Source organism: Ochotona curzoniae, unplaced genomic scaffold (assembly GCF_017591425.1).
Source record: "Ochotona curzoniae isolate NIBS_2020 unplaced genomic scaffold, NIBS_Ocur_1.0 contig_65, whole genome shotgun sequence".
NCBI classification, from domain to species: domain Eukaryota; kingdom Metazoa; phylum Chordata; class Mammalia; order Lagomorpha; family Ochotonidae; genus Ochotona; species Ochotona curzoniae.
The window spans coordinates 732,519-750,686 of record NW_024466508.1 but is presented as its reverse complement, the minus strand read 5'-3'; the positions used below and the strand labels follow the sequence as shown (position 1 = coordinate 750,686).

At 66.3% G+C, this 18,168-nt stretch overlaps 1 protein-coding gene across 1 annotated transcript; it reads left to right on the top strand.

The window, feature by feature from the left end:
* Nucleotides 1-6,003: 6,003 nt before the first annotated feature.
* Nucleotides 6,004-9,556, top strand: RHPN1 (rhophilin Rho GTPase binding protein 1). Its single transcript, XM_040991596.1, has 14 exons — nt 6,004-6,131; nt 6,582-6,710; nt 6,787-6,862; nt 7,107-7,184; nt 7,252-7,376; nt 7,443-7,609; nt 7,710-7,888; nt 7,968-8,124; nt 8,196-8,267; nt 8,416-8,607; nt 8,710-8,786; nt 8,877-9,023; nt 9,095-9,256; nt 9,374-9,556. The coding sequence occupies exons 1-14, from the start codon at nt 6,052-6,054 to the stop codon at nt 9,554-9,556; spliced, it is 1,824 nt and encodes a 607-aa protein (XP_040847530.1). The 5' UTR covers nt 6,004-6,051.
* The last annotated feature ends 8,612 nt before the right edge of the window (nt 9,557-18,168 follow it).

Sequence of the window (18,168 nt, the reverse complement as noted above, 5' to 3'; positions counted from 1 at the left end):
ACAGGCCCCTCCATGGAACCAACCTGCTCTAAACACCTCTGGTTCTGGGGGAGCAGAGCCTGCCCCTCCGTCCGCCTTGGGAACAGGGGCCCTTGGCCCCTTGTCCTAAGGAGGCTTTGCTTTCTCCTTCGGGGCAAGCTGCGAGTCCTGGAGGAGTTAGGCCACCAGCACGTGATTCACAGAGTACAGCGCCTCCACAGCAACAGGGCTGAGCAGGACAGCCAGCTTCCCACCCAGCTTCCTGCAGACACGCCGGGAGCACCTCCAGGCACTGCCCCAGACCCACTGCCACGCCGGCATCGGAAAGGGCAGAGACGAGAATGGTGCCACATCCCAAGGCCACAACCCGGAACTGCAGGGCTGCCTCCTGCCATGAAGGAAGGGCGCAGTGCTGCACACAGCAATGGCAGCTGAGAGAACCGGGCCGCAGGAGGCCAAGCTCACTGAGCAGCAGCAGGGCAGGCTGCACCACAGCCTCAGGTAGCACCATCCGGAGCTGTGACCACACAGGACAGGCAGCTTGCTGGGCGGGCCAAGTCGTGCCCCTCACCTGGTGGGCACAGGCTCTGTTTTTCTGCTGCAGCCACGAAGAGTGAGTGATGGGCCGGTGCCTCCCCACTCCCCACAGGCCGTGGTGGCCTGCCCTCTGCCTCCAGGGTCACCCCACACTGGGTGGACCTCAAGCCCACATCCCTGGCTGTCTTCCCTCCCTCACTGTTCCTGGAGACTGCACCAGGTGCCTGCGCCTGCCTGCCACCTGTGGCCCTTTCCATTCTGCTGTCCAGGCCTTTGCCTGGCATCCCCTGCTCCTCCCACTGCCCAGTGGAATCCATCACCTTTCAACCAACATTCCAGCCCAGCGGCTCCCCCACCTGTCTCCACGTTGGCCTGCCCAATGGTATCTGGCCACAGAATGGCCATGAAGGGCAGCGGCGGTTCTGGTGTGGGGGAGGTGTCGGTGACCGGGCCTCCTGCAGTGTGATGCCCACACCCCGGGCACCCTGCCCATGCCAGGCCACTCGTCAGCTGCAAGGATGCCGATGACCCTGGGGGCTGGCGGGCTTGTCCCTCCCGCTCTCCTCCCGAGTGTCCTGGGAGCTTCTAGAAAGCAGCTGTCACTCTTCCCTTTGGCGAGGGCATCTGGGCACGGCGCAGCACTTCCACAAAGGGTTAAACATTCTCCGTCTCGCCATGGCTTTTTCCCGAAGAGTTTATCTTCACTGACTTGAAAGGGCAACAGAGACAGAGACGGTCCACCACTTCACACACCAGCCAGGACTGGCTGCAGCTCCTTAGGGGTCTCCCCACGGGTGACAGGCGCCCACCACCTCTGAGGGTCTGTATTTGCAGGCGGCTAGTACGGAGCAGAGTTGGGCCTCAGACCTGGGGTCACCAGGCTGGGGTGTGGGTGTCGCACTGTCTCCTCCACTCTGCCGGGCAGTGCCCCTGACAGCCACACCCGCCCATGTCCTGAGGAATGAACTCCAGCTGTTAGCAGCCTCCTGCAGCCGCACGTGGCCGTGGGGGAAACTCGGGGACGTTTTACGTCCCTTCCAGGGACAGAGGCGCAAGCCCGGGGGAGACCCCTGGAGGTGGCAGAGGTGGCAGGAGCTACTGTGGGTGTCTGAGGAGGTGCCCAGCTGTTGCCAGCCGCATCTGTATGCACTGGCCACATGCCGTACCCAAAATGGTGCCGGCCAGAGAAGCCACATCTTGGTGTTTGGTGGAGAGTCACGTAGATTTCGCAGTACTGCGCAGGCGTGAGCTGCGGCACGGCAGGCACGTAAACACTGGGACTGACGAATCCAGTCGCCCAGAACCCTGCGTAATCATGACGCCGACCTATCATCGGCGGAGGCGGGGCCAGACAGCACATAAGAGCAGAAAGCCTGCCGGGGTCGGAGCCTCTTTCCTCCTCATCTTGCTGTGCACAATAAATTTTACCGCAGAAGGCTTCACTCGCGTCTGCATCTTATTGCTGGGCGGTAAGACACATGGGGTGGCCTCAGAAGCAGCACCTTGCACGGGGGTGAAGCCACTTTGTCCTCCCTGTGGCCACAGGCAAGTCTTGTCCACGCATATGCCCAAGTTGCTGGCACCCAGTTCGCTTCTGTCCAGCTCTCTGCTGGCACACTTGGAAGGCGGTGGGGGGCGGCCCAGGTGCGTAGAGCCCTGCACCTGCATGGGAAACGCGAAAGAAGCCCCTGGCTCCGGATCCGCTCAGCTCCAGCCACTGCAGGCATTTAAGGAGTGAACCGGCCGGCCGATCTGTCTCTCTTCTCCATAAATCTGCCTTTCCAATAAGTAAAGCTTTTTTAAAAATAAACAAAATAGTTGTACTAAAACAAAGCTCACACATTTAATTTTACTTTTCGAACAAACCTTTTACTGTTTTACTCCTCAGACGGGCCAGGCTGAACTCCAGGAGCCAGGAGCTTTCTCTGGGTCTCCTACACGGGTGCAGGGTCCCAAGGCCTGGGCCGTCCTCCACTGCTTTCCCAGGCCACAAGCAGGGAACTGGATGGGAAGTGGAGTACCAGGACACGAATCCTGCGCCCACGTGTGATGCCAGCTTTGTTGACCCCGAGAGGCCCAGTCACAAACACAGCAGGCTCGAGGCCCGCCCTCCATGTCCGTCCACGGCTCGTGGGGTGCAGCTTACAGCACGTCCTCTGTCCCCGGGGATGGTCTCCCTTCAGCTCCAACCTCGCAGGGCAGAACTTCTGAGTCGTTTCACCTTAGCCTGTTGTGGGAGGACGCTGAGCGGCCAGCTCCGGGCGGGAGGCGACCGGGGAAGGTTCAGCCCTGGGCACTACCCGCTGGGCAGCCGGCGCCTGCAGACATGCCGTCCACCCTGGAGGCTGCCCTCGCCTGCTCTGGGATGCTGCTTTTCTTTCTTTTTTCAAAGAAGATGGTTGATCAATTGAAAGAGTGGCACGAGGCGAGACAGGGCGAGATCTTCCATCCACTCAGCCATTCCGCAGAAGTCCACGCTGCCAGGGCTGAGCCCAGAGAGGCCGCCCGGGACTCCCCCAGGGGTGCAGCAAGAGGCAGGCGTCCAGGGTGGCTGCGGGGACACAACCTTGGTCACTGCGGCCCCTGCCCGGCCCGGGGCCACGTGACCACGCCAGCACAACGAGGTAGGGAGTGGCCACCACTGCCCTTCCTACTCAGTGGACAGTCTCCCGGGGGCTCAGACCAGTCACACCGGCTGTCATGGTCATCTTCTGGGCAATGCTGCTGGCCACAACCCCCTCCGGAGGGGACTCCGTCTGCCCTGGGACCGGGTCCACCGGCCCTGGGCACTGAGCAGGCCACGCAGATGCACGGCGATCCTACGGCCGGCAAGCCAAGCTGGGGCGCCCCGGGCCCACGCCCCGCGGCCCTGGCCTGTGCCCAGCGCAGGGGGCCCCGTCCGGGCGGGTGAGGCGGGCAGCTCCGGTGGTCCCACGGGCCACGCCGCAGGACAGGGCCATCCGAGACCCGCCCGGGCCCACGCCGCAGGACACCGCAGGACAAGGCCATCCGAGACCCGCCCGGGCCCACGCCGCAGGACAAGGCCTGGTGCTGAGCGCCGCACGAGGTCTGAGGGAGGCGACCGGGCGGAGCCGACAGGGAAGGTTCTGGAAGCGTGCGCGATCTGATAACGCCGGCTCCTCGGGCAGCCAGCTGGCGGGTGCCGCCGCCGGGGCTGACGGCCAGAAACCGCGGCCCGAGGCGGGGCTCCCGGCACGCCGCCGCCGCCCGACCCTCGGCCTCGCCGCGCTTCCCTTTTTTCCCCCTCAAGTTTCCCTCGCGCGCAGACCCGCGACGCATGCGCAGTGTCCGCGGTTGCCAGGGTTACCGCCGAGTTTCCCGGGACTCAGCGGGGTCCGATCCCGAGCCCGCCTCTTTCGCTCTCTGGTTGGTGGTCGTTGCTGTCCGTCAAGGCGGCGGCCGTCTGCCATTGGGCGACGGCTGGTTTGCTCGCGGGGTCCCGGGGGAGCGGGCATCGCCGCGCACGTCCAGGCGGCGGGCCGGGCGTCCGAGTGCGCGGCTGCTGCGGCGAGCGCCGATGATCCCGGAGAGGCCGGACGGCGGCCGGCTGCAGGCGGCCGGCAGCGCCGGCGAGGTGGGCGTGGGACCCCCGGGGGCGCTCCGCGGCTCCGCGAGGCCCGGCTGGGCAGGGGGCGTCCGGGCCGGGAGACCCTCGGCAGGCGCTGGGCCCTCCCGGCCGAGCTCTGTCCGCGGGGAGCTGGGGTCCAGCGGCCGCGGGCTGCGGAGCCCTCCCGGGCGTGGGACGTGGCTCGGCCTGGCCCCGCCGCCCCTCTGGTCCCTCCCCGAGACGCCGGGTGTGGGAGGGACAGAGATCCGTGGGGTCCTCGGGGGAGAGCGGACAGAGAGCTTTGGGTCGGGACTGCTGAGCAGGCGGCTCCTGGATGTGTGCCCCGGGACCGCTGCAGGGACCATCTGTGGAGGCCTCTGTGGCCACTGCAGCCTGACCACGGCACCCTGGGGTTCAGCCATCGGAAGAGCAGGTGGGGGAGCGTGCAGCAGCCAGCTGGGGACAGCAGGGTCCCAAGCTCGGGACTGGGGACAGCAGGGTCCCAAGCTCGGGTTTGGGACAGCAGGGTCCCAAGCTCGGGACTGGGGACAGCAGGGTCCCAAGCTCGGGACTGGGGACAGCAGGACCCCGCCCCTGAGCTCTGAGGACCAGCCCCCAGTCCTGCCCCAGAGCCCCCAGATGCAGGATCTGCAGTGCCGGAGTCTCCTGGGATCCGGAGGAGCGCGGGGCAGGGGAGTTGCCGTGTCCCTCCCCTGGTGTCCAGCTCTCGGACAGGTCAGCTCAAGGTTCCTGCGCCTGACTGGACGCCTGTACTCAGGGAGCACACAGCTGCCAGGCCCCGGGCCGGCAGGGCATCCTGTGCACTAAGCTGCCGCTCACACTGGTGTCCCAGCGCCCTGCTATAGCACTGAGAGATCTTAGAGCTCCATGTCCTCAGAGGTCCCTAGTGCCAGGCAGAGGGCAGGTAGAGGGGGCAGGTGGAGGCTCCCTCCGCCCTCTGTTCCTTGGGGCGGGGCAGGGATGAGGCGGCCCAAGATGGAAAGTGTGTGGGCCAGGGCTCAGGAGGCTCGGGGGATGGGGACTGGCTGGCTCTGGTGGCCGTCCCACAGCCTGGCCCCGCTGTGCCTCAGGGATGGGGGCGCAGTTTGTCTCCGTGTCATCCCCCCCCGGCCCTGTCCCTGTGTGCCACACCCGGCCAGCACAGCCCTTTGTCCTGGTGCAGGACACTGGGCACAGGAGGCTGCCACCTGTGTCTGCTCCCTCCCCACCATCCTGGCAGGGTCACTCAGCCCAGGAAAACAAGCCACTACCCAGCACGCCCACCACCCATGTCAGGCCAGAGTTCTGCTAAGGGCCCTGGCAGGAGGGGAGGCTTGGGCTGTGACCCCCTCTTTCCCTGTGGACTCCCCGTCTCACAGGGCCCTGGGGCAGGTGGCCATGTAGCCCCCGGCCCTTGCTCAGCATCCCTGAAGGTCACTGGAGGCCCCTGTCCCCCAGGTCCCTCATCTTTCTTGACTGATGGCCCCTGAGCTGGCCCTGGAGGATGCCATCCTGGGCTTGGAAGCTGTCCTGAGTCAGCAGACAGCCCTGTCCTGCCAGCAGGCGGCCAGCGTCACCATGTGTGTGCATGCTGCCAGGCAAGGCAGCCTCCTGCTGGCTTCGTGGTGGGGCACCCCTGAGGAAGGAACCTTCTGAGATGTCCCAGCCACCAGCTCCTGGACAGGGGCAGACCCCAGCTCCACAGCCTTGGGTGCCTGGCAGTGCTGGGAAGAAGCGCAGGGTCACCCCTCTGCCCAGGAGGAGCCGGTGCTTTCAGAGCCGGCCATGAACGCTGGCTCGGAGGCCCGTGGCCCATCTCACCACACAGCCACTGGGGGTCCGTGGGCCCTGGCACAAGAAGCTGGCTTCCTGGAGGGTGGCTGAGGGGGAAGGGGCTGGGCACCTATGCACTACCCACTGACAGGGGTGCTCTGTGGTCCTCACAGGACTGCGGGTCCCCAATTGAGATGCAGACCTGCAGGGCCCGGATCCACCAGCAGATGGAGAAGGAGCTGCAGCTGCGTGCCGGTGCCGAGAACCTGTACCGGTGAGGAAGGACAGGCACCGGGCAGACTGCCCATGCCAGCGGGGGCATGGGTGGGCATGGGTGCCGAGGACCTGTACTGGTAAGCCGGGCACAGGGCACAGACTGCCCACGCCAGCGGGGGCCGGGTGGGCGTGGGTGCCGAGGACCTGTACTGGTAAGCCGGGCACAGGGCACAGACTGCCCACGCCAGCGGGGGGACGGGTGGGTGTGGGTGCCGAGGACCTGTACTGGTAAGCCGGGCACAGGGCACAGACTGCCCACGCCAGCAGGGGGACAGACAGATGAACAGGTGCTGGGACAGGCTGTGGAACCCGAACTCAGCCTTCCTTGAGACCCCAGGCCCTGAGGCAGACAGAGTGGAGCGGGTCTAGCTGCCGCCTACCTGCAGCGCAGTAGGGAGGGCTCCCCCGGAGGGGCTGGGGACCCCACAACTGAGCATCAACCCCACAGGGCCACCAGCAACAGCCGGGTCCGAGAGTCCGCGGCCCTGGAGCTCGGCCGCGTCAACTGCAGCCTGCAGCTGCTGAAGGAGGAGCTGCAGGAGCTGGGCCGCAGCCCTGACGCCGCCTGGCCCAGCAGGTGAGGGCTCAGGAGCGGGCGGTGGGTGCCCAGGGGTGCTGGTGCACAGTAGGCCCACCTGTGCCTCTGGTCCTAGTCCTGGCATCGCTGGCCCCATGATCCCGCTGGGCCTGAAGGAGACCAAGCAGCTGGATTGGGCCACGCCCCTGCAGGTAGTCCACTGACACGGCCTGCCCCCACTCGGTCCTGCCGCTCCGTGCTGCAGCCTCTCCTGGAGCCAGTGAGGCCCAGGGCCACCCAGGGCTGTCCTAGGGTTGGCCGGGACCTGCCCTCCCACCCCCCACCATGGACAGCACCCCCTGCTCACCATGGGAACCACCAGGGACCTGCGTACAGAAGGCACATTCAGTGTGGGTGGCCAGCTGGCTGGGAGGCCGACACTGCCCCTTCTGCCAGGAGCTCATCTCGGGGCACTTCGGGGAGGATGGTGCCTCGTACACAGAGGAGATCCAGCAGCTGGCGCGCCTACGGCAGGTGGGTGTCACGGGCCAGGGAGGGCCCGGCTCCCGGGGCCTGTGTGAGTGGGGGCTCCTGCCCGCAGGCCGCACGGACCCCGAGCCGGGATGAGGCAGGCCTGGAGCTGCTGGCCACCTACTACCAGCAGCTGTGCCTCCTGGATGCCCGCTTCTGCACGCCCGCCCGGAGCCTGGGGCCCGTCTTCCACTGGTAAGGGCCAGTCTGGGGGGCACTGGGACAGGCTAGGCACCATGCCTGACCCGCCCTTCCCTCTAGGTACGACTCTCTTACGGGGCTCCCAGCCCAGCAGCGGGCACTGGCCTTTGAGAAGGGCAGCGTGCTGTTCAACATGGGTGCCCTCCACACCCAGATCGGGGCAGGCCAGGACCGCAGCTGCACCCGGGGCGCCTGGCTGGCTCGTCAGGCCTTCCAGAATGCTATGGGTGAGGCAGGGCCAGGAGTGGGTGGCCAGGTGGTCCTGTGTGCTCCCCACACCTGCAGGGGCTGGGCAGCCCTGTGAGCACCCCCTCCCACCTCCCGCAGGGACCTTCAGCGTCCTGAGGGCCAATTTCTCCCAGGCACCCAGCCCAGACATGAGCGCTGCCTGCCTCTGCACCCTGGAGGGGCTGATGGCTGCCCAGGCCCAGGAGTGCGCCTTCGAGGGCCTCTTGCTGGCCAGCCCTGCAGCTCACCACGACCACTTGGCCCAGGAAGCCGCCCAGGTGAGGCCTGGCAGCCACTGGGAAAAAAGCCAGAGCTGGGAGCTGGCCGCACCTCTCTCTCCGGTGTGCTCGCCTGCAGGTGGCTGCAGAATACAGGCGCGTGCAGGGAGCCTTGGCCCAGGCGCCCGCCCGCAGCTGCCTCCCTGCCTCCTGGACAGCACTTGTGCAGGTCAAGGCTGAGCACTTCAAGGCCCTGGCCCACTACCACGCAGCCACGGCGCTCAGCCACTGCGCCCGTGAGTACCCGCCTGGAGCCCACGCCGCCTGCCCAGGCCGGGCACCGGCTCACAGTCCCTCTGTCCCCCAGCGGCCGCTCAGGGAGCTCCCCCGCCCCACGTCCTGGTCCTCCCCACGGAGCCGGAGGAGCGCCGGCGGCTGGGTGAGCACTGCAGGATGGGATGGGCGCTGGGGCCTGGGGTGGGCAGGCTCAATCCCCGGGTCCCCTAGCCTTTTCGCAGTGGGCGGGCCCCTGGCCCAGCCACTCCTCAGGCCCACCAGGGCAGGTGAGATGGTGTGTGCCCACGCAGCCAAGGCCCACCTGCGGCGCGCCATCCTGGGCCATGAGGAGGCCCTGCGGCTGCACAGGCTCGGCAGGCCCCGTGCCGTGGACCTGCTGCAGGCGGCCATTTCCCACGCCCTGCGGCGCTCCCTGGCCAGCTACACGCAGCTGGATCGCGAGGACGACTTCTGTGAGGTTGCCGAGGCCCCCGACATCCTGCGTGAGTGGGCAGTGCCTTGAGGACTGCAGGGGTGGGCTGGAGGAAGGCAAGCCCCTGGCCTACAGGTGTCCCAGACTCGGCATGGGCCCTGTCCACTTTCAGCTAAGACCCAGCAGAAGCCAGAGGTCAAAATCCCCAACCTGGCCAGGGTCAAGGTGACTGACATCTTCCACCGCCTGGTGAGCCAGCCCTCCCTGCGGCCCCGCCTCCGCCCGCCCTGGTCCTCGGCTGCCCCCCACCAGGCCACTGACACTGCCCCCACATTCCAGGGACCCCTGTCGGTATTCTCAGTCAAGAACCGGTGGCGGCTGGTGGGGCCGGTTCACCTGAGCCGCGGAGAGGAGGGCTTCGGCCTCACGCTGCGGGGAGATTCGCCCGTCCTGATCGCCGCTGTGCTTCCTGGTGGCCGGGCTGCGGTAAGGCACCCACGGGCTGCACGGTGGGAGCAGGAGGCATGCGGACCTGGCTCATAGCCCTGTGCCCACAGGCGGCCGGCCTGAAGGAGGGCGACTGCATCGTGGCCGTGAACGGGCAGCCCTGCAAGTGGTGGACACACACGGAGGTGGTGGCGCAGCTGCGGGCTGTGGGTGATGCTGGCGCCAGCCTGCAGGTGGTAACCCCACTGCCTGGCCCTGCACCTCTGGCCACGGTGAGCTCCTCCATGCCCGCCCCCACCCTGCAGGCCACACTCCCTCACCCTACCCTCCAGGATGTCCACAGAGCACCCACAGCAGGCCACAATGCTGAGCAAGGTCCTGGCCCGCAGGGGGACCAACCACCGGCCCTGGCAAAAAGGACCCCAGAGGACCAAGGTGGAGAACCAATTCCTGCCCAGGCCAGCCCCCACCGCCGCCTTGGCTGGAGCCGCCCGGCCAAGCGGGGCAAGAGAGCCGCTGCCCAACCACGCGCCCCCACCCTAGAGCTCAGGACACCCCCCACACCCTCATGACCCCACAGCCCCCTCCACAGGGGCCACCAATAAAGAGGATGGGACCTCCTAGGCCTGCATGCAATGCTGGGGGCCGCGGCCACCTGCCTATCCTGAGGCACCCTCTTTGTCACCTGGAGTGCCTCCCTCAGGACCCTGCGTCCTGCTGCCCCTCGCTCTGGCTTGGCTCCTCCTGTGGAGCAAACACTGGGGGACGGGGCTGGGTCCCAGCAGCCTCCACGCTCCAGGACTGCCCTGCCTCTGCTGAGGCCCCGCCATGCCCACACCCGGTGCACCACAGGGCTGCCAGGACCAGAGCCCTTGGCATCCTCAGCCGCAGAGCAGGCAACTCCAGGTCCACATGAGCTCGGCCCCCCAACGTGCTCCCCCAACGGTGGAGCTGGGCACCCACCCTGTGAGGGTCCAGGCCCAGCGTACTCACCCCTGTGTGCACCGAGAAGGCCCTGTTCAGGACAGCAGAGCTTCTTAGTCCTGTCCACAGCGTGCCCTGGGCTCGGCCATCACAGGCTGGCTCCACAGACAGCTGGGTGCACCTGCCCCCTCCCAGGGCCCTGGTCACCCTCACCTCCAGCCCTCTGCCCATCGCACAGCGGTCTTTCTCAGTGCTGCTTCTGCACTGCCCTGACCACTGTGGCTCGTCACATAATGTGAGGTGCAGCCCCAGGGCTGCCAGCTCACCCTCAAGTACACACGGTGGCCTGTGGTGGCTCCTCCGTCCACCCAGGTGACTCGAGCCATGCCAAGGGCATGGAAGCAGGTCGCTGGAGCACAGCTGTGCTCTCTCCTGCTGGGGGCCAGCCTGGACCCAGGCCCTGGGGCTGCCCCATACAGGCCTGGGCAGTCATCCTCTCAGGCAGCTCCCCAGGCCCCTGCCCACACTGTGGGTCGGTGGCTATGTGCCCAGCCTGGCCCGCTCGGCCCACCCCTCCTCTCGGGCGCAATGAGCCGGTTCCTTTCTGCTTTGCTGACAGGCTGCAGCAGAGCTGGTGAGAGCTCGATGGGGGCGGGCACAGGTGCAGCCCAGGCAGGATGGCCAGTGCAGCTGCTGTCTGTGGGCTGGGCACTAGGAGCTGCTACTGCTTGCAGGCCCAAGGGCAGGACAGGTGGGCAACAGAGCCCTGGGCTTGGCCGGGTTTCCTGGCCCTGAGTCCACTCTGACCCCTCTGCCTCCGGGTGTGAGGGGAGGCAGGATCTGTCCTCACTGGCTGCCAAGCCCAGGGGGGGCCTGGGTCACTCTCCTGCCCCCAGAGCATCTCCCCCATCAGGTGCCCATTTAGAAGGCTTCTGAGCTTGGACCAGTCCTTGTGCCCAGGTGCCAGCCCCTGGGGGGGAGGAGGGCAGGTGAGCCTGAGCCTACAGTGAGGATGGCACGTGGGCATTCAGGTAGGCATGAGGATGCCGCAGGGCTCTGGCCCTGCTGCTGGGCAGCCTGGGTCTCCAGGGGAGGGACATACCCCCACATGTGACCACAGGCCTCTAAGTCCCATCATTCACAGCCTGTCAGCACACAGCCCACCCAGCACACAGTCAGCACGCAGCCTGGCCATCCCAGCTGCCCAGCACACAGTCAGCACATAGCCTGGCCATCCCAGCTGCCCAGCACACAGTCAGCACACAGCCCACCCAGCACAGCTGCCCAGCACACAGTCAGCACACAGCCCACCCAGCACAGCCTGCAGACGGTCCTGCAGTGGGAATAGGACCAGGCGGGCAGTGAGCAGTCCTACCCGGCCATCAGCCTCCTGCTCTGCTCAGCCCTCCCCAGGGCCAGGGAGCAGCCACAGCACGACTCCTCCGCGTGCTGACTCAGCACCACTGCCTGCCTCCCTGCTGGTGCTGAGTCAGCTCTAGTCTCCCCTTGCTACTGATGTCACGGTCTGTGCGCTCTGCCCCCACCTTTGATGATGTCATCGCCCTCCGTGGTGCCCCAGCCTGTCCCCACCTTCCCTAATACCCAGGCCCCTGGCAGGGTGGGGAGTGGGGCATGCCCAGGGCGTCCTTTGGGAAGCTGCGGGGGGCCCATGGAGTGGGGGTGTGGTAGTGGCCCATGGAGTGGGGGTGTGCTGCCCCGGCCAGAGGGAACAGGAGGGCCTGGGGCCCCCGCGGGGTCCCTCGCCTGGGCTGGACTCTAACCTGCTCCCTCACACAGGCCCGGAGAGGCAGCCCGCTGCACAGTGACTGTGCATTCAGTGGTCACTGCGCCTGGCTGCAGCCTGGACATGGGCTTGGAGACCAAGCAGGCCAGCTCAGGTTGAAGGGTGCGTTCAGTCAGCTGTGGGAGCAGAAGGGGGGTCAGCGGGGCGAAATTAGCTCTCTGCCCTCCCTCAGCACCACCCCTCTGCCCCTCCCCCAGCATCTCTGCCCTCCCCCACCACCTCTCTGCCCCTCCCCCGCACCACCCCCCTCCCCCCTCTGCCCTCCCCCCACATCTCTGCCCTCCACCACCTCTCTGCCCCCCCCCACCCTCTCTGCCCAGCTCCCCCCAGCATCTCTGCCCTCCCCCAGCACATCTCTGCCCTCCCCCAGCATCTCTGCCCCCCCCCAGCACCTCTCTGCCCTCCCCCAGCACCTCTCTGCCCTCCCACCTGCCTCTCGCCCCCCCAGTCTCTGCCCCCCCCAGCTCACACCTCTCTGCTCCTCCTCCCTGCCATCTCCTCTGCTCCCCCAGCACCTCTGTACCTCAAAGGGGGTTCCCATGAGCCCCCACCCACTGTGGGGCCTCCGATCTGCCCAGTCTTTGTCCTGCCCAATGGGTGGAGTGGTTGACTCCTGGCACCACCTGGTGCCCCCGTCACCCAGCTGTTCACTCACGCATCATTCATTCACCCTCTCATTGGGTCCTGGGGTGTGTCCCCCCAGGAGGGTGGGAGTGGAGTGGGGAATCTAGCCCTTGCCCCCGCTAACTCCCAGCCCACCCTGGGGCCTGGGAGGAAGGAAAGGGGTGGGGGTGCGTGTTCCCAGAAAGGGGTCCCGCTGGGGCACTGTGGGCATGGTGCGAGGGGTCAGCTGGGGGTGCTGCAGGATGAGGCTGCTGGCCAATTCCTTAGCAGCCAGCTGCGGCTGTGGTTTCCCAGGGGACCCCTCCCTCCTGATCTGCGGCTGACCCGCCTCAGCCCCCCACTTGCAGTCTGGACCCCCAACCCCAGCCTGCTCTCCTGCCCTCCGGAGACCACAGCCGCCTCCTCCTTCAGGCGGCCTGGGACCACAGTGGGGGGCTGCCCAGCGCCCCTCATCCACTGAGCGGGCCTTCTGACCCAGCCTGCCTGGCACCCCAGGGAGCAGGGGAGGGTTGTTAAGCCTGAGCCAGCAGCTGCACCAGGCCCGGTGGCCAGCGGGTACCCCCTGCCCAGCAGGGTGAACTCATGGGGGGCACACAGGCCTGGCAGGGCAGCTGGGGGCTGTGTAGGGCCCCACCCCTCCCCTTGGGGTGCACACACTTCCTGCAGGCTCAAGGCTCCCTTTGGGACTGGCTGTATCCACTGCACCTCTCCTTCCGCATGGAGTCCAGGGTAGTGTGGGTGAGGGGGTGCTGGGAGGGGGGCCCCACTCGACTGCAGCTGTCACCCATCCTGGGACAAGCACCTCTGTCCACCTCTGATGAGTGGCCAGCTGGGTCAAGAGCCCTGCTCTGCCCTGCTCGTGCTGCTGCCAGGCCTCCATGCTGGCAGCTCAGGGCCCTGTCCCAAGGTGAGCACGGGCTGGGGCAGCTGGGCAAGGGGTGTGTGGCCTCCCAGACCCCAGAAAACAGCTGTGGCGCCCCCAACCCCAGGTCATTGCTGCCTGCCATGCCCTCCCAACCTAGGGGCGCCGAGCAGCAAGCAGGGCCGGCAGGGTCCCCCGCTGTGATCCCGGAGCCTGGCTGCCCTGGTGGGGGGCGGGACTGTGATTGGGCAGGGCCATGACTGGCTGTGGCAGGGGCGGCTCCAACTCGAGCTGGTTCATAGAGTGGTCTGTGTCCCCAGAAGTTTCCACGTTCCCCCTTAAACACCCACGCCTTCTTCTCAGCCCTGCGGTTAAACAGCCAAAAGCCCCCAGGCCGGCCCTGTCCACACCGCTGGGTCCTGTCCACGCTGCTGGGGAGGATGTGGCAGCCGGAACCCCCGGGCCGGCCCTGTCCACACTGCTGAGCGCTGAGCTCAGCGTCCCCTGATACCATGGGGACCATGGGGAGGATGTGGCAGCCGGAGCCCACCAGGACCTCCACTGTGCCTGTCGGAACCTGGGAACTGGCCTGTGCCCCACCCCAGGCCCCTTGTGTCCCCGAGCTGACCGTGTGCGCTGGGGGACCCGGGCTGCCCAGCTCTGCTCCCCAGTTCTGCCCCACAGGCGCCTCTGCGCTCTAGGCCGAAGGGTTGCCCTCCTCTGCAGCTGCCAGGTTGGCTGAGGGTCTGGCCAGGCCCGGTGTCACCCCTTCCCCGCGGGTGGCCAAGCTGGGCCTGCTGGCTCTCCTGCCCAGGGTGAGGGGGACTGGACTCAAGCCGCCCCCTCTCCCTGGGCAGGGGGCGTCTGGCCAGGCCCCCGGCACCCTGGCAGGACACAGCTAGGGGCCTCCAGGGACGGAGCTGCAGGAGTCCACAGAACCCAGAGGTGCCTCACCCTTCCTCTGGTCACTCCCCACAGGCCCGTGGCTGCTGGGGACTGCTGAGGCCCCTGGCATCTGTAGGCTTAAGGACGGGATGGGTTCTCGGCAGGAGGGCCAGGCGGGGGCGGCTCAGGCTGGCAGCGCCCATCCCTCCTCAGTGTCCACAGGATGCGCGGCCACCATGCCGCCGTGGTGACAGGCAGGCTGAGGTTGGGGCAGCGTGGGCCCCAGAGCTGTCCCTGCCCCCCACACAGGCAGCCCGGGAGGCCTTTAGCTCAGCCATGACACCTTGTGTGGTGTGAACGGATCCCGTGTGGGGTGAGCAGGTCCCACGTGGCGCCTCTCTCTCCCCTTTGCAATCAGAGTGGCCTGGGCTCCTGTCGGAAGCTGGCTGCCCCAGGGCTGAGGAAGGCCCATGCCCACCACTCCCGCAGCTCATCTCCCCGCCTGCCCCCTGCTGCAGATTAATGCAGAAAGGGCCGTGGCCAGACCAGCCATTCACTTACTGATGTCTGCTTCCTGAGTCAACGGCCCTATGGAGGTGCCGCTCCTCTGCCTGGCAGCTGGACAACGCTGTTGATAGAGACTGCTGAGCTGGGGCCACTGGGTTGTGCTGGGGCTGGGGTCCCCTGTGGAGGCTGTGAGGGCAGGGAGCGAGTGGGCAGTGGCTTCAGCCCCTAGCAGCACAGTGTGCATGTCTCGGGCACCTGCAGGTCCAAGATGTAAGGCTGGCTGTCCCAGGGGGCCATGTGCAGACAGCACCTAGACCTGGGGCATTGGGGCAGGGAGGGGTGGGTGCCGCCATCTGTGCCAGCCTGGTCAGTCACCCAAGAACCTTGATGGCAGCAGCTCTGGGAACGCTGGGCTGGCCCACAGCTCTGCCTGGCAGCTGGCCGCCACGCCACGCCATGCGTGTGCACACCCACTGTCAGATGGGCCTTCTCCCAGCCCGGAGTCTTCAGGGGCCACTAACAGCCAGGATTGGACTCCCAGTTCCCAAGATCCCAGAACTGCCCACAGGAGTGGCCCGCCTCCCCTCCCTGGTCTGTTCAATCAGTGACCCACGGCAGCTCTGGGGTCCTGGGAGCAACCCCAGCTGAGGGGCGTGGGGTGCAGGCTGCTGTGGAAGCCACCAGAGGGTGCTGAGCAGCCCCAGCCTGGCGGGCACACCTCCCGGTGCGGGTGTGCGTGTCCAGCCCTGACGCGGGGCACAGCCGTGTCTGCGCGACCTGAAGGGGTCCCCTGGTGTGTGGCACCCTCTGTCCTCCTCCCAAGCTCCCCTGGGCGCCGTGCCTCCGCACACCCGAAAGCAGCCCCGGCACAGCAGCCCAGGTCCGGTTTCCAATGCGTAGACCCTCAGAAGCCGCGGAAGCAAAGGCAATGCTGAACCTCCACAGCTCCATGGCCCGACAGCTCCTTGCACTCTGGGCCCACACGCCCGTGGGCGCACTAGCTCAGGTCCCCACGGCGCGACGGCGGGTGCTGCACCCACAGCACGGGGTGAGCCTCGTCCTGCCCTGGTCACTGCAGACTCTTCTAGAACCTCTCCCCTCCCTCCTCCTCTGTACCTGTGGCTGAGTCCTGGCCCAGCAGAGGAAGCCACTGTCTTAGCACGGAGGTGTGTGGGGGGACCACGGGGTATAGACTGTGCGGCAGAATGGGGGTTCCAGGAGCCTCTGGGCCTCTGCTGGCGCCCACAGAGGGCCAGGCCTTCCCTGGTCCCGACCAGAGTCCCCCGTGAACCTTGCATCACTGCAGGGGCTGCCCTGCCTCAGGCTTCCCAGCTCTGTGAGGAGGCCTCCCTGCCCACCAGCATCCCAACACCACCTTGTCTTGGTTGCCTCTCACAGGCCTCCTGTCTCTACCCGGGACTCACAGCAGGTGCAGGCCGGATGCCTCTGTGTCCCCTGGCCCACTGCTGTGCGGTCAGCCCGCAGGCCGTGCCCCCTCACACCCAGGGAGGGGAGGTGGTGGTTCAGGTGCTGGCTGAGCTGCCAGGTGAGGGCTGGACCACTTCCTGTCCCCTACCCCATTCTTGTGGCCACACTAGCTGGGACACCCTGAGGTGAGGGGACATGCCAAGGTGTGGGGGGTCAGACCCCAGTCTGAGCATGGGCTCTCTCCACAAGCTTGTCCAGGGCTGTGCTGCCCACTTCCAGCCCCGTCTACCTCTGCTCAGTTACCTGCCTGCCCTGGGGCTTCTACGGAGGAGGCAGCCTGGGGGAGAGGTCAGTCCCACCCTACAAGGAAGGCCCGTGGTGGCAGCAGAAGTGGCTGGGAGGGGTGGATTTCACAGGCTGTCGGGGCGCGGGCCGCACCCCTGGGACTCCTGCTCCAACCCCTCAGGCCTCATTCTCTGGTTGCGATGTGGGGTGCAGCCTCGGCCAGGAATGCAGAAAGGGTCGGGGGAGGGACGCGGGCCACGGCCCCCACCTGCCCTGCTGTGGGGAGACAGCTGCTCCCCCACAAGGCCCCACCTCAGCGTGCCCCTCCTTGTGGGAGCAGCCCGGGGTGCCACCTCCGGGTGGCTGCACAGCACCACCTCCTGTCACCTTCTGCCACTGCCGCTGCTCCAGATGCGCAGAGCCTGGGGGCCCAGCAGCCTGTGACGCCCACTCCAAGCAGGCAGGGAGGGAAGGTTGAGGGGTGGGGGACAGTAGCAGGTGTGCTGGCGAGCCACCCTCAGCCCCAGCACGGGGTTCAGCTGCTCCTGAGCTGCCACTCCCCACTGGGCAGGGCTCATACCTACTGCTCCCAACACAGCCTTCCCCGCCAGGTCCCTCACGGTGCCCCTCTGAGCCACCCCTGTGGCGGTATGCAAGGAAGGCTTTTGGCTCCCATCACCCTCTCACGCCACAGCCTAAGGCAGACCCCAGGGCAGGGATGTGGCAGGTGGCCAGGGAGCTCACAGCTCAGGACTGGACCTGGTTGGACACTGTCTGCAATGGAGGCAGAACCGCACAGGGGTGAGAACTGGGGTAGGGTGGGGACAGGGCCAGCTGGGAGTCCTGAGAGCCAAGCCAGCCCAGGGTGGGGGTGACCCATGCCAAGTCGTCCTTCACCCTCCTCCGGTCTCAATAAAGCTGGTAATTAGCATACCGACCACCCGGTTAATTAGGCTGCACGCGCTTAATTATGACTAAGTGTCTCTGAAGGTGGGGGAGGTGCCTCCAGATCCCCACCCCGACCCAGGAGCAGGGGTTTACCGACCAGAAAAGATGGGAGGCTGCAGAGATGGGGAGGGCGCCTCCGGCACATGTGATGGGGTCCCCACATCCTCCCCACTCAGGCCCCCACCTCCAAGTGAGCCTGGCCTGCCATAGTCATGCATGGTGGGAGGGGTGGGGGCACAGGAGTGGGCCTGCTTTCCCCCTTGGCCGGCCAAGTCTCCACTCACCCCGTCTTGGACCACTCCAGCCCAGAGACCCCCTGCCTACTGCTGGGAGCTCTGGAGTCAGGAGCCAGGGGTCAGCTGTCAGAACGAGCAGGTCACCACCTGTCCCCAGGTAGGCTGTGACCCATGACAGGTGCAGGTGGTAAATAGTGAAGATGGTAATGATGGTGATGGTGACGGTGATGATGGTGGTGATGATTCTGGTGGTGATGATGGTGATGGTGATGATGATGGTGGTGATGATGGTGATGGTGGTGATGGTGGTGGTGGTGATGGTGGTGATGATGGTGATGATGGTGATGGTGATGATGATGGTGATGATGGTGATGGTGGTGGTGGTGATGATGGTGATGATGGTGATGGTGATGATGATGGTGATGATGGTGATGGTGATGATGGTGATGATGGTGATGGTGGTGATGATGATGATTCTGATGGTGATGATGGTGATGGTGATGATGATGGTGATGGTGGTGGTGATGGTGATGATGATGGTGATGGTGGTGGTGGTGATGATGGTGATGATGGTGATGGTGGTGGTGGTGATGATGGTGATGATGGTGATGGTGGTGATGATGATGATTCTGATGGTGATGGTGATGATTCTGATGGTGATGATGGTGATGGTGGTGATGG

Bases quoted from the DNA above. Each gene is read 5' to 3' on its own strand.
- RHPN1 (XM_040991596.1), top strand. From the start codon at position 6,052: ATGCAGACCTGCAGGGCCCGGATCCACCAGCAGATGGAGAAGGAGCTG. The intron at 6,711-6,786 runs GTGAGGGCTCAG...CTCTGGTCCTAG, and splicing joins GACGCCGCCTGGCCCAGCAG to TCCTGGCATCGCTGGCCCCA. The intron at 8,608-8,709 runs GTGAGTGGGCAG...GTCCACTTTCAG, and splicing joins CGAGGCCCCCGACATCCTGC to CTAAGACCCAGCAGAAGCCA.